This window comes from Monopterus albus, unplaced genomic scaffold (assembly GCF_001952655.1).
Source record: "Monopterus albus unplaced genomic scaffold, M_albus_1.0 scaffold98.1, whole genome shotgun sequence".
Taxonomy (NCBI): domain Eukaryota; kingdom Metazoa; phylum Chordata; class Actinopteri; order Synbranchiformes; family Synbranchidae; genus Monopterus; species Monopterus albus.
In genome coordinates, this window is record NW_018127978.1 from 1,185,548 (window position 1) to 1,198,326 (window position 12,779).

Consider the following 12,779-nt stretch of genomic DNA (forward strand, 5'->3'; position numbering starts at 1 on the left):
CATAGGTCGGTTTAATGTTTAACTCAAACTCTGATTCACAGCAGCAGCCTTTCTCTGCCCTCTGAGTTTATGACTGAGCTGGAAACCAGTTTCTGTGTTCACTCACCAGAAAAAAATTTCGTTGTGCTATGCATAATGATGATAAAGATTCTTGGCTCTTGACTTGACTCAAGTGGAAGAGCCACCTAGCATAAAGTTAAACATGCTTCTCGTTTGTCCTTTAATAAACAGTTTATAAAGTTTTTCATTCAATACCAAACCTGAACAGGTGTGGACTGTGCATTTGTTTTAGTCTACAACATGTTTTCAGAGCAGGATTTCCATGTCCACCTCACTTTCTTATTTTTACCTCCCCCTGTGGTTTAGTTGATCTATTCATTAAACTCTATAAATAATGTTTCATTCATTGACACTATTTTTGATTGATGCATTTTTTATTTTACCAAAAAAATTCAGATGAGCTAAGGGACTTTTTTTTCCAGCCCTGAGTCATATCTGCAGGCTGTATTCATTCCCAACAACAGGGCAAAGGACAGCAACTTGTATGATTTGTTTCCTGAGAAGCAAAAAGAGTCCAGTCCCAACTCTAAGTACAGGGTGAAAAGTGAAGGAGACTTGGGATTTGAACGTTTTGTTATTGGACACTTTTTAGTGACCTGACAGTGAATCAAACTGAAACTGTAAAGGTTAGGCAGCAAAATCAGATGGAAGAGACTGTGCCCAGCTGTAATTACCGAAAAACAGGTTTAACTAAATGCAAAGGGATATCCCTCTGAAGGAGAGAGACTGAGGAAGAAGCACTCTGCCATTTGAATCTTGTCTTCACAGGGGACAGCAGCTGTACTCACATCTGCAGTTACAATAATCTCATAATATAGCCCGCTGTCCATCTGAATGATGGGGCTTAACAGTGTCTGTGTTGTTGCTCGCACCCCATCTTTGCTCATAACCTACATAAGCAGCGACATTTATGAAGCAGAAGAAAGCATCCCACTGTATTTTGATAAATCTGAGTAATCCAGGAACCTAAACAATGTTTGAATACACAAGTCATATTGTAAACACAGTCCAGACGCTTCGTACTCGGGCAGTTACACATTTTTCTGGGTCACAGACTTCACCGGGTGTTACTGCATCTCACACATCTCACACCCAGTTCAGGTAAACCTGCTCAAAGCTCAGACTTGGCATTTTAATGCACTTTCCATTATTGTATTTCATATTGAATGTGCTGCAGAATAAAACGTAACTGTCTCAAATACTCGGTCTGGACTGTAGCTGTTACATTAATGGAAGCTAAACATTTGCAGTACTTTTACAGCATGTTCACTCTATATTTCCACTGTAATTTGTACTGACCAGTGAACTTCTTAACAATAAAACTACTTCTGTCTTTTTCAACAGGCCCGGTGTCCTACAGTATGACACAGGTGGAGGAGGGTTTGGCTCTGAGCATGCTCATGAGGTTCAGGTTGATCTGGGCCGGGTTGAAGTCCTGTAGGTCGGACACGGGGCTCTGCTGGCCACCCTGGCTCTTCTCCCTGGAAGTGACCCGGTACTGGGCCTTGACATTCCTCAGAGGGTTGTAGTCCGGACTGATGTGGTCTGGACAGCGAAACACCTCTTTGATGATGTAGCCCTGCTGAGACAGCGCCACAAAGCCGTTCTTGAAGGTCAGCATCCTGATGACGGGGGAGTAGACGTACTGAACATACAGAAGGTTTCCTGATGGGAAGAAATGAGGACACGGTCAACCCCAACCACCGAGTGGCAGCAGAACGTCTAGGTTCTGGTCCAGGAGTAAGAAAACCTCATGCCAAATCCCACCGACATGTTCAGCGCATTACTGCAATGTTTTTATTTTGAAAAGGTCAGGCTATGTGACCAAGGGCGGAGGTGAATATGTGGGGAAATTATTTTCCTTGTTGGGCGTTATGTGTCTGTACAGTAAATATCAAGCTATGGCATTTTAGCTTAGCATAAGGGCCACCTCCCAGCACCTCCAAAGCTCAGTAATTACTTTGTCATTCTCTGTGCTGCCTTGTCTTCTTTCGGTGCTGGTGGTTCAGGGGGAAGCATCACCAGTACACTGCTAGCTTTCTGCTGATTCAACCCCCCACAAAACCACACAGTTCTTTTAAATTTAACCTTTCCTCACCTCCTTTGGCTCCCCTCTTTCTCCCAATTTAATAATTTACTCTATTTCATTTTATTTTTCTTTAATGTGTACTGAATACCAGATTGCACAGAGTTTACACACCCTCACACACACAAACTAAATGTCAAAATCCCTGTGTCTCCTTTGTAAATGTTGGCTGATTTTCCTGGTTCGCCCTCAGTGGAAATATGTCCAGACACACCAGTGCGTACCTGTAGCCACATCCCAGACTTTTACGGTTCTGTCCTGAGATCCGGTAAAGACGAACTGGCCGGTGTCGGAGAAAGCAGCAGAGAGGACACCTTCGAAGAAAAAGCCCTGAACATCAACAAAACAGCAGCAGAATACAGACATTAAGCGGCGGGACCATCACAATGCCTAATGTTAATTTCCCATATTTAAAATGTAACTTTCTTTATCATTTAGTTGTACACAGAATATTTATGTACTGTGTCTGTCGACAACTAGAACTGCTCCTGTGACCCATCCATAAATACATAATGAATGACAGTACAACACAAATGTCTTCATATTCACACACTTCAGTTATAAAAGCTTATAACCACAGTGTGTTATAAAGAATTCACTAAATGTTTATATGACTATAAATAATTAGGGAGCTAAAGTAAAAGTTACCAAACAGAAATGCCTGAGTTGTGTTGCTGTCAGGCATTTCAGCTGCAAGAGGAGGTCACTTATAAAACTGGTGAAGTGGTTGTGTGGCGGTTTGTTGCTGTAGGGCTGCAGATGACCCTGACCTTATACTCCATGGTGTGGTCCAGGGCCAGTGGGCTCAGGGCCCACAGCCTCTGCACGGCGTCCTCTGAGCCCACCAGGGCGTGGCTCCCACAGTTACTGGCCGTCACACAGGTCACTCTGCTGCGATGAGACTCCAGATCGGAGCTGCTGTCGCTGCTGAAGTCGTAAAGCTTCACCTCCCCGCAGCTGGTCCCATACAGCAGCCTGCGGTCACACAGCAGCGCCATGGAGGAGATTTGGCCGTGGAGGAGGGACAGGGGGAAACTCTGCAGGGGCCCCTCCACCGTGGGAAAGTTGTCTCTGTTGGTGATCTCGAACAGACGCACAGAGTCCTCGTAGGCCACAGCCACATGCCTCTCCTTGGAGGTGACGGCCAGGCACAGCACCCTGGACAGGCTCTCTGGAGGGGGGATGCAGAGCGTCTCTTGGGTCATAGCTAGTGGGTAGATGAGCACGGTGCCAGAGATCAGACCACAGAGGAGCAAACGTTTGTGCTGAGCTAACTCCAGACAGCAAACCTCTGCAGAGACTGCCAGATGCTCTGAGAGAGAACCTGCAGGGAGACAAGGAACAGTCTGTGGCATTTCCCTTTAGATGAAGTAAAGGATCAGAGCACTTGTCCCACTACTGGGATCAGTAACATCCTGCTGCTTCCTTCTTGACCCCTCTGACACCTGCACTGACTCTATAGCCACACCGACCTGTGAGGTTGTTCCAGCTGATCACTCCTGTCTGGCTCGGCCGCTGGACGTAGAAGACCCGATCTCCATCCTTGGTGATGGCAACGTGGGCGCAGCCTGATGGGATGTGGGCAGTGGGCTTGTGTTGGATGTCGTATTTCAGATTCCACAGACGGATGGAGGCAGCAGCTGTCGAGGCCGAAACCAGGACGCTTTGGTACAGAACAACGGATGTAACAGGAGCGTCTGAATTACACAGTGTGTCCAACAGTGCACCTGTGGTCACCGACCAGATCTGCCAAGGAAACACGTGAATAATGTCGCTGTGAAGTTTGGCTTCTAGGGTTGTTCATTCAAACAAAGACCTGTAGCTCTTGGGATTTAGAATGCTGGAGTTGTATAACGCTACACTGACTGAGATGTACAGATGTGCCTTTATTTGAGCCCAGGTCGTAGTGTCCGTGAAATTACTGGATATGTATTCTAGGTTAAGTTTGGTTTGGTGGAGCATCCTTTAGTTATAGGCCTAGGCTGAGTGCCGTCCCATGATGCTGAACTCCTCTCCTCTCCACCCATCTATATGCCACCATTACCTGTCACTAACTTTGTGTCTCCTCCCTCCTGTAGTGTGTCCTCTCTCTCTCCCTGTACCGTTCTGCAGGTAGCCCTGGCCCTGGAGCTCTGTCGGCCTCTTACTTGTATGAGGTGGTCGGCGGTCCCAGAGGCGAGCACTCTGCAGTCTGAGGAGATGCAAGCGGACAGAACATCGTCATCGTGATGGAGGTCGAGGAATCTGTCCAGAGAGTCTGTGTCGATGTTGAAGAGGCTCAGAGTGAGCTCGCTTCCTGCAGACACAAACACCCATCAACTGGAGGACTCGCACTCTGAGCAGATTTACATGCAAACCTGGTTCCTCTGTGCAGCTAACTGCACAGTACAGGTGCACATCCTGCAGTGACATATAACCTGCTTGGGAACCATGGCCCGTTTATTTCAAACCCCTCTCCTACAAACTGCATTGCAATTCTGTTCAGTACAACAACAAATGACACTCACCAGGAGAAACCTCACAATCTAGTTTCTCAGAGTTCCACAGTGCTGACAAAAAAACAACAACCCCTGTTTACTGCAGACTCATTGCTCCGGATGATACTGTTGCCACCTGCATGTGATCAAACTCGACTAAAGGTCTGACACCACTTTCACCTTTCAAAATGTAAAACTCCTCAGTGATAATCACTCAAAATGTTGTCACAGAACAGCTCAATTGTACAGTCTCATTGTTTTTACACATGAGCATGAGTCATGTAAGAAATACGACTAGATTACAGATCATTTACATGTTTTATTCCCACTCATCTTTTAAAATTAAAAGCAGCCATATTTGTCACTAGAAATTGCCTAAAATATTGAAAATTGAATTTTTAAATCAAACCAGTTTGTAGTTTACAGGGTTAGATAAGAAACAGCTGATTTTCTGACATATAAGGCTTAATACTGAATTTGCTGCTCTGAAAATTTGTATGAATTGAAAGTAATACCAAGTAATTCCACAACCAGAGGTGTGAGCCTTTCACACTAAGGTGCTACGTATGCAGCGTGATAAACACAGTTGGTATCAGCAGAGTCGTACCTGCTAACAGAATCTTTTCATCGACGTTAACTGACAGTAACGACGGAGCCTGAGGAAACTCGACAGCGGTCTGTTTGCCTGTTCTGCAGATCTGCCAACAGGAAGGTCAACATCATAATCACATGTAACACTAGTGAAAACAACCATGTTCAAAATCAGGCGTCGGTCTGGCTCTACCTGCAGCTCCGTCCTGGTGGTTCTGTTTTCATTCCGCTACAGCATTTTTATCTTAGTATGATGATATTCAACTTAATATACGATTACGAAGTATGAGTAACATGTCTGACAGACGTACCTGATAGAGGAAGCCTTCTTTAGAGGCCACGATCACCTTTCCTCGTTTTGGTAAGGCCACAGATCTAACGCCAGTCAAACACCTGTGTGAGTTTTCTAGCTGAGTCTCCACAGTCGGAGTTCCATTGATGGGATCAGATATTCTGACCAGACCAAACTGTGACAGAGAAACCACAGACTGATCCAGAACTCCCAGAACCAGTGAGCCTTCACCAGTGGTGCTGCTGTTGACGAGTGCAGCCCCGTCCAAATTCCACATCTTCACCTGGAACGACAAGTGAAAGCCTTGTTAAAAGAAGCAGGCCCTCCCTCTCCTTTATGAACTCTGTGGATGGACATGTACAGAGCACACTGTAAAACAGGATCCAGGAATTTAGTGAAATCAACTTTTCTTTTCTTCTTCACTTCCAGTCAAAATGTTCGGGGACAAGTTCCCACTGAACTGAATGGGAACATCAGCTCTCGTTTATTTGCGCATGTATGTAAACTGGAACATAACTTGCCTGAAACCAGACTTGTATCACAGTTTTTCTTTGGTTTTAAATAGATATTTAAATGTTTTAAAATTAGACTAATGCATAGAAGGTAGCAGAGGCAGTGACTGAGGTAGCACTGACAGTACCTGTGTCCTGGTGTAAACACACAGCAGCTGCCTGTGTTCACACAGGTGGAGGTGTACTGATGAAAGGGCGGAGTCCAAAGATACGGCCTCCTGGATGCATAGCAGCTGTTGGCCGCTCATAAGACTCCACCTCCTCAGAGAGCCATCAGTGGCGAGTGAGAGGCAGTGAGAGGAGCTGTCAGTCACCTTAACAGACAGGACTGCAGCTACACCACACAGGAAATCATTATTAATCTTATTCATATTTATTTATTTGTTTACTGATCACCTCAGACTGACCTGTGTGTCCCAGCAGAGTGTGTATGAGCTGCTGGTCCCTGAGGCTCCACACTGCCACCCCACCATCATCTGAACCTGCAACCAGAAGCCCCGCCTCCACGCTGATGTCCATACAGAGAACACCTGAAAACATGGCGGCAGGTGAGCCTGCTGCTGCTGCATCTGTTACAGCTAACTAACATCCAAAACTCAGAAGTATTCAGTCACACTCAACCTGCTCCTGTGTTTTTACTATAAAACATTTACTTCAAGGTGTAAAATAACTTGCAGAAATGGTTTTATTTGTTTACAGTGTTTGACAAACCCCCATCAATTAAAACTAGGACAAAGGGTTTCATCATTCACTATTTCTATCAGTGCAAGTACATATGACACAGTATGCATTCAGACACACTAATCAACAGATTAATTGATTAAAAATAGTTGCTAGTTGTGGCCTTATTTGTCATTTTTTTCACAGTTTTGGAGAGAAAAATGTCAGAACCAATGAATCAAACAGTTGCAGGTTATGTGTCTGTCACTGGACTAATTGATTAACCAGCTAATTGTTTCAGCTCTGAGTGTGATGTTAATGGTTCTGACCTCCCTGCAGTCCACTCAGCGTGTGCTGCAGCGCCCCTCCAGGCTGCTGCAGGAAACTGCACTTTGGGATGAGGATCGGCTCCGGACACGTCAGTAACCACTCGCTGCATTGGCTACAGAGCTGGCCAATCACAGAGGGGAAGGCCGTGGCCAGTGAGGACAGTCTGGCTAACAGCTCAGTGTAGAACAGAGACATGTCTGGAAGAAGAAGGGCCAAGTAAATGGCTGCATGCGTTGACTGGTAACGCACCATTTCCATTCGTTTATTATTTTAGGAATCATTTTTGGTCTAAATGCTGTGTCACCCCCACAATATTATTATTATTAATTGTGATATTTGGGATTATATGGAATGAAAATTGCTGAGACAACAAAACTGACCCATGTGACCATGCAGGAAGTCCAGACTGGGTTTGATCAGGACCAGAGCATCTCGGATCAATGTGGTCTCAGTGCAATCCATATACTGGGAGCACTGGTCCAGGTCATGGATCACACTGGACACCCCACACACCCTGCTCTTACAGTACAGCCACTCAGCACTCCCTGAAAGACAACACACAGTAATCTGCTCTGTTGCTTCGGGTTGACAGGAGCTCATTCTAGCATTAATATGCTTGGTGTGTGGTGGCAGTGATTGAGCTTTAACATTATACTGTCTCCTCCCATGTCTTACCAATAATCTCCTGTCGCAGTTCCTCCCACAGACCGGCATGCAGCAGGTGATAGGGCAGCTCCTGCAGCTTCCTGATATTAGCCAGTCCTGGAGCAAACCAGAGTGGCTGGGGAGGGACCTGTAACACCACACAACCAATCATAGTACAACATAAAAAATAAAATGTTTGTTTTATTCTGTACAGTGTAAAGATGAAGGATATCTCAACAAGTGTAATAAACGTTGCATTCATCACATCCATAATATGAAGGTGTTGGGCAGAACAAACAATATCCTGATGATTTCTCTGTTTTTAGATCCTGAAAGCTGTAGCAGACTTTGACTACTTGCCAGATTGTCTAGTATCTGAAGCCCACACCTTTCCAAATCAGGTTTCAGTCCTTCTGTTAGTAACTATCAGCTTGTCTCACAATTCCCTTTTTTCACCGAGGTCACAGAAAAAGTAATCTATACCAAACCGACATTATATGTAGAAAATAGCAGTTTGAATGCCTAAAGTCCTGCCTCTCGGACAGTGACTTTTCTGTGGAACTTGGTGGCTTTATTTCCTGTGTCAAAACTTGACTGTGGGGCACCTCAAGGTTCATTACTGGGCCCCATTCCTTTTCTGTTTACATGCCCCCCTTGCTTAAATAATTAGCAGACAGCATATTGCTTCACTTTTATGCAGATGATACAAAATTATACTGTATCTTCCTCTAAATCTTACTGATTTCTGTAGTCCAAGTACCTAAAAGACTGCACTGAAGATTTTAAATGTTGGATATCTTGTCCCACCCACCCTGACAGTTAAAATAATTAGCTTGACTCAAAACCACCTCACAGAAATTTCAAAAACAAGTTCATTTCATTAGGTAAAGGTTAAAGGGCACATTGGAATTGTTGGTACCTTTCTGTCGGAGAGGAGCAGCGAGAGACTCGGCAGAGCCACTGGCTTCAGTTTCCCCGACCAACGACCCATGAAGTACTCAGCCAGTATCTTGAGGCTCCGCCCCCGTCGTGCTGTGGTCAGATAGCGTGTTGAAACCGCCTCAACCAGATGCCTGCAAACACAGAGAGATCATGTCTGTGACTTTAATCTTGCGTGATTATTTGTCTGAAGACTGTTTTTTACCGGCTGCTGAAGGTGATGGCAGCGATCCCGCCCACCCAGCGCTCCTCCAGCTGGTCCTTCATGTCCCATCTGAGCCGAGCCCAGAGGAGGGGGGGCAGCCGGATCAATGACGGCGTTGGAGGTAGTGAGAATTTATACACCTCTCTGATGACATCATCATCCAGGGACAGGACGTCACGCAGCTCAGCCTCCAGCAGACCCTCCCTGTGGAGTCACGATGTGCTGGTGATTGGCTGTGGCAGACTGTTTTTTAAACTGTATTTTTAAATTTGATTTTTGATGGATTGGACACATTGAATCAGGACTGTTTCTGGGCATTTTGTTGCCCTAGGTGAAACCGCTGCTGACCTCCCTGAGGTGACTGAATGTTTTATTAGGAAAATGTAATTTATTTTTACTTTTATGGCTTATTTGGCAGAGAAAATACACAATGCAATTAATGTGCAAGATAAAGCTAAAAGTTAATTTTCATCTGTGGTCCCTGGGTGGAGGCCACCAGGGATACACTGGTTCCATAGGTCTAGTTACCAGATAATCGTGGGTTGTAAAGTTCCAGCTTCTCAAATGTCAGGACTTTTTGGTGATGTATCACAGTAAGGTAAATATCTTTGGATTTTATGCTGTTTGTTGGTTACAGAAGACATTTAATAGGGCCAAAAACTATAAAGGGAATTTTAAATAGACAAAACAATAGATTGGTTAATTGAGAAAATAATTGGCCGATTAGTCCATAAGTTACTGAAAATAGCATTTAGTTGCTGCTGTAATTATGATTGACTAATATTTTAAGTGTTTTTGGAAAATGGTGTTATCGTCCTTACAAACTGTATGTGTGATTGAGGCCTCACCTTGCCAAAGCGATGTACGACAAGGCTGATCCCACCAGCTCCTTCCCATGTTTCTCCTCCAGCATCAGGAAGAGCTGTGACATCACTTCTTGTGTACTGGCACCCAGGTGTATCTCTGTGGGTGGGGTGAAGGAGGTCCAGCGTTTGGCTGCCGATAGGATCAGTCTGAGATGGAGAGGACAGCCAGTCGCCTCAAAGCTCTGCAGCACGGTGTTGCTCTGCTCAGGGGTCAACATTCGCTGTGACACTCGCAGGCTTGACTCCATGATATGTTTCCCTTCCTCACGAGACAAACGCTCCACCTCAAAGAAACTCTCCAAGGTCTCCAACTTCAGCCGTATGTTAGCAAACGCCTCGCTGTTAGTATCCATAGAGACCACCAGGTGGATGTTGGGCGGAACGTCGGCAGGCAGCCAGCGGAGTTTGTGGGCATGATGCTGGTCTGAGAGCTGATCCAGAGCATCCAGGATGATGAGCAGAGTGTTGCCCTGCTGGGACACCTCAGCAAGGATGTTTCTGAAGAACCTGAGCAGCTCCAGGTGAGTGTTGGCTGTGAGTGGGGAGGGTGGAGACAAACCGCACGCCAGGCAGATCTGAAGGCAGATGCTATACAGGACATAGTCAACGTCCAGTCTCTGAGGATGTCGAGCTGACAGCAGCCTGATCGCTACTACTGATCCGGTATCTAGGACGCCTCGCATCTCCTGCGCCAATTTGCACAGCACGGCTGTCTTACCGATCCCAGCAGCCCCATGGACCACCAGCGGCTTGTGATTGATGTTGGTGGACTCCCACATGGCAAGACAGAGCTTACCCAGAAGCCCCTCTCTACCATGGAGGCCTCTGCACAGCTCCTCACTCATGGCGATGTGCCATCCAACCTCTTCAACCATCCGCTTTGACATTTCCCCCTTTTCTTCCTCAATGCCTCCCCAGATCTTCCTCTGCCCCCCTCCTGCTGGAGAATCAACCACCGCTTCGATCCGGGACTTCATCTGTGATACAAACTGCTCACAGATGCCGTCCAGGTACTGAGCGTGCTCCTTGCGTTTGGGGTCAATGCTCCCTTTGGTGAGCTCCACACTGTGCAGGTTGAGGATCTTCTGTGATGTGGCATAGAGCCGAGACTTGAGGCCGGCGAGGAGTCCCTGAGCTTCTGCATCCAGCAGCCCATTGGTGGCCACATCCATGTACTTGGCAAAACGTTTGGGACCATCCTTCACCTTCTGTCGGGGAGTCTCTCGGACAAAGATCAGAGCAGACTGTTCAGCATCGTCCTTCCACAAGCCCTGCTCAAACTCCCGCTCTGTGTCTGTGGAGCAGGAGGAGACAGATTTCACAAATACTCTCAGGAAACCAACTGTGGGAGATAGCTCTCACTGACATAAACCTACAGATTCCCGATGAGCAGTGCTGATAATTGCGATAATGCATTAACACACCGCCATGTTGGATCAGGGAAGCCTCCTAGTGTATGTGTGTGAAGGCAGGGGTCTGTCACAGTTAAAATCATCATAACTCACTAAACTAATTTTCCAGCTGTTTGGTTTGTTACAAATGTCAGAACTGTGTTTGATACAGGATACTTGGTTAAGTGTGGGGTCACCTCTGTTTCTCCAGTAGTTATCAATCTAATCCAACAGGTGAACACATCTCATTCATTCAGAGCTGTGTTCCCACAGATTTTACACCTATCAGCTGCTCTGCTTTCACTCTTTACTTCACTGCTGCAGAAAAGATGGAACTTTATCTGTTACAGTGTTTTATTTTTTCTGACTTTTTCGTTTGTTTTCCCTCTGGCAATTTACTTCCTAGCTCTGTACCATTTAAGGTCATTCACTGGACTTGCAGCTCCTTAAATGTCAAAAGAAAAACTGGAAAAGTGGAGATGACCCCTCTCATAAGCCAGAAGTGGAACATATGCATATGTCCTGTTTCTGTGGACGTCTCTGACCTGATGTGTAGAAGAGCTGTTTCTGCTTGGCAGTGATGTCCCCTGCAGCCTCGGCATCAGTGGCAGCAGATCGTAGGAGCTGCAGCAGTTGAGTCTCTGTTGAACGCCAGAGCGAGACATTGTTGTCATGCTGAGGCCGATTCTCAGGTTGAAGGTCGCCATAGTGGGGGAAGTGAGCTGTGACTGGCTGAAGGATGTAGGTTGGTGGGTCAGCGTTGTCATCTTTTAAGAACCACTGATTCAGCTGATTGGTGCCTTCAGGGTTTTTGGACAGTTTAGACAAAAGAACCTCAAACTGTTTCTCCGGGACAAGGCGCGGAAGAGCTCGGTGGCCATACCGGTTCCCCAGCAGAGCCTTTGGAGCCGAGGCAGAAGAAATAGAAATGATAATTGCTGATTTAATTCTTTTACACATGCCTTGAATTTTACTCCAGCAGTCTGATAAAAAAAAAAACACTTTACCATCCAAAGCACAGAACATAGTTGCTTTTTAACCTTCGTACTGATTTTGTTGAACGATTCCTCCTAAAGGAAAATCCATGCAAAAGACAAAGGACTTGTCTCCATACTTGTCCTCTTAGATCTCAGTGCTGCTTTTGACACCATTGATCACAGCATCTTACTGCAAAGACTTGAACATGTTATTGGGATTAAAGGAACTGCGCTAAGTTGGTTCAAATCTTATTTATCAGAAAGATTTCAATTTTTTCATGTTGATGACAAATGTTCCACACAAACTGAAGTTAGTCACAGCGTTCCACAGGGCTCTGTGTTAGGTCCAATTCTCTTCACTTTATACATGCTCCCTTTAGGCAATATTATCAGGAAGCACAACATAAATTTCCATTGCTATGCAGATGATACTCAGTTATATTTATCTATGAAGCCAAATGAATCAGGTCAGCTGGTCAAACTTCAAGCATGTCTTAAAGACATAAAGGCCTGGATGACCTGCAACTTCTTACTTCTAAACTCTGACAAAACTGAAGTTATTGTGCTTGGGCCTGAAAACCTTAGAAATCTGCTGTCTAATCATATACAGTGGGTACGGAAAGTATTCGGACCCCCTTAAATTTTCCACTCTTTGTTATATTGCAGCCATATGCTAAAATCATTTAAGTTCATTTTTTTCCTCATTAATGTACACACAGCACCCCATATTGAATATCTATAATATCAT

At 45.4% G+C, this 12,779-nt stretch overlaps 1 protein-coding gene across 1 annotated transcript in view; it reads right to left on the bottom strand.

Annotated features, from left to right (window-relative positions):
• Positions 1 to 354: 354 nt before the first annotated feature.
• nwd1 (NACHT and WD repeat domain containing 1) overlaps positions 355 to 12,779 on the bottom strand; it is a 17,351-nt gene continuing 4,926 nt past the window's right edge. Inside the window, exons 4-19 of the mRNA XM_020609080.1 lie at positions 11,600 to 11,954; positions 9,646 to 10,957; positions 8,798 to 9,001; positions 8,573 to 8,726; positions 7,684 to 7,801; positions 7,389 to 7,553; positions 7,008 to 7,205; positions 6,426 to 6,548; positions 6,147 to 6,352; positions 5,526 to 5,789; positions 5,231 to 5,321; positions 4,294 to 4,442; positions 3,619 to 3,892; positions 2,917 to 3,470; positions 2,371 to 2,476; positions 355 to 1,725 (exon numbers count right to left, since the gene is read on the bottom strand). Of these exons, the coding sequence (XP_020464736.1) occupies positions 1,415 to 1,725; positions 2,371 to 2,476; positions 2,917 to 3,470; positions 3,619 to 3,892; positions 4,294 to 4,442; positions 5,231 to 5,321; positions 5,526 to 5,789; positions 6,147 to 6,352; positions 6,426 to 6,548; positions 7,008 to 7,205; positions 7,389 to 7,553; positions 7,684 to 7,801; positions 8,573 to 8,726; positions 8,798 to 9,001; positions 9,646 to 10,957; positions 11,600 to 11,954 (4,584 nt within the window). The 3' untranslated portion in view covers positions 355 to 1,414. The remainder of the gene's footprint in view (positions 1,726 to 2,370; positions 2,477 to 2,916; positions 3,471 to 3,618; positions 3,893 to 4,293; positions 4,443 to 5,230; positions 5,322 to 5,525; positions 5,790 to 6,146; positions 6,353 to 6,425; positions 6,549 to 7,007; positions 7,206 to 7,388; positions 7,554 to 7,683; positions 7,802 to 8,572; positions 8,727 to 8,797; positions 9,002 to 9,645; positions 10,958 to 11,599; positions 11,955 to 12,779) is intronic.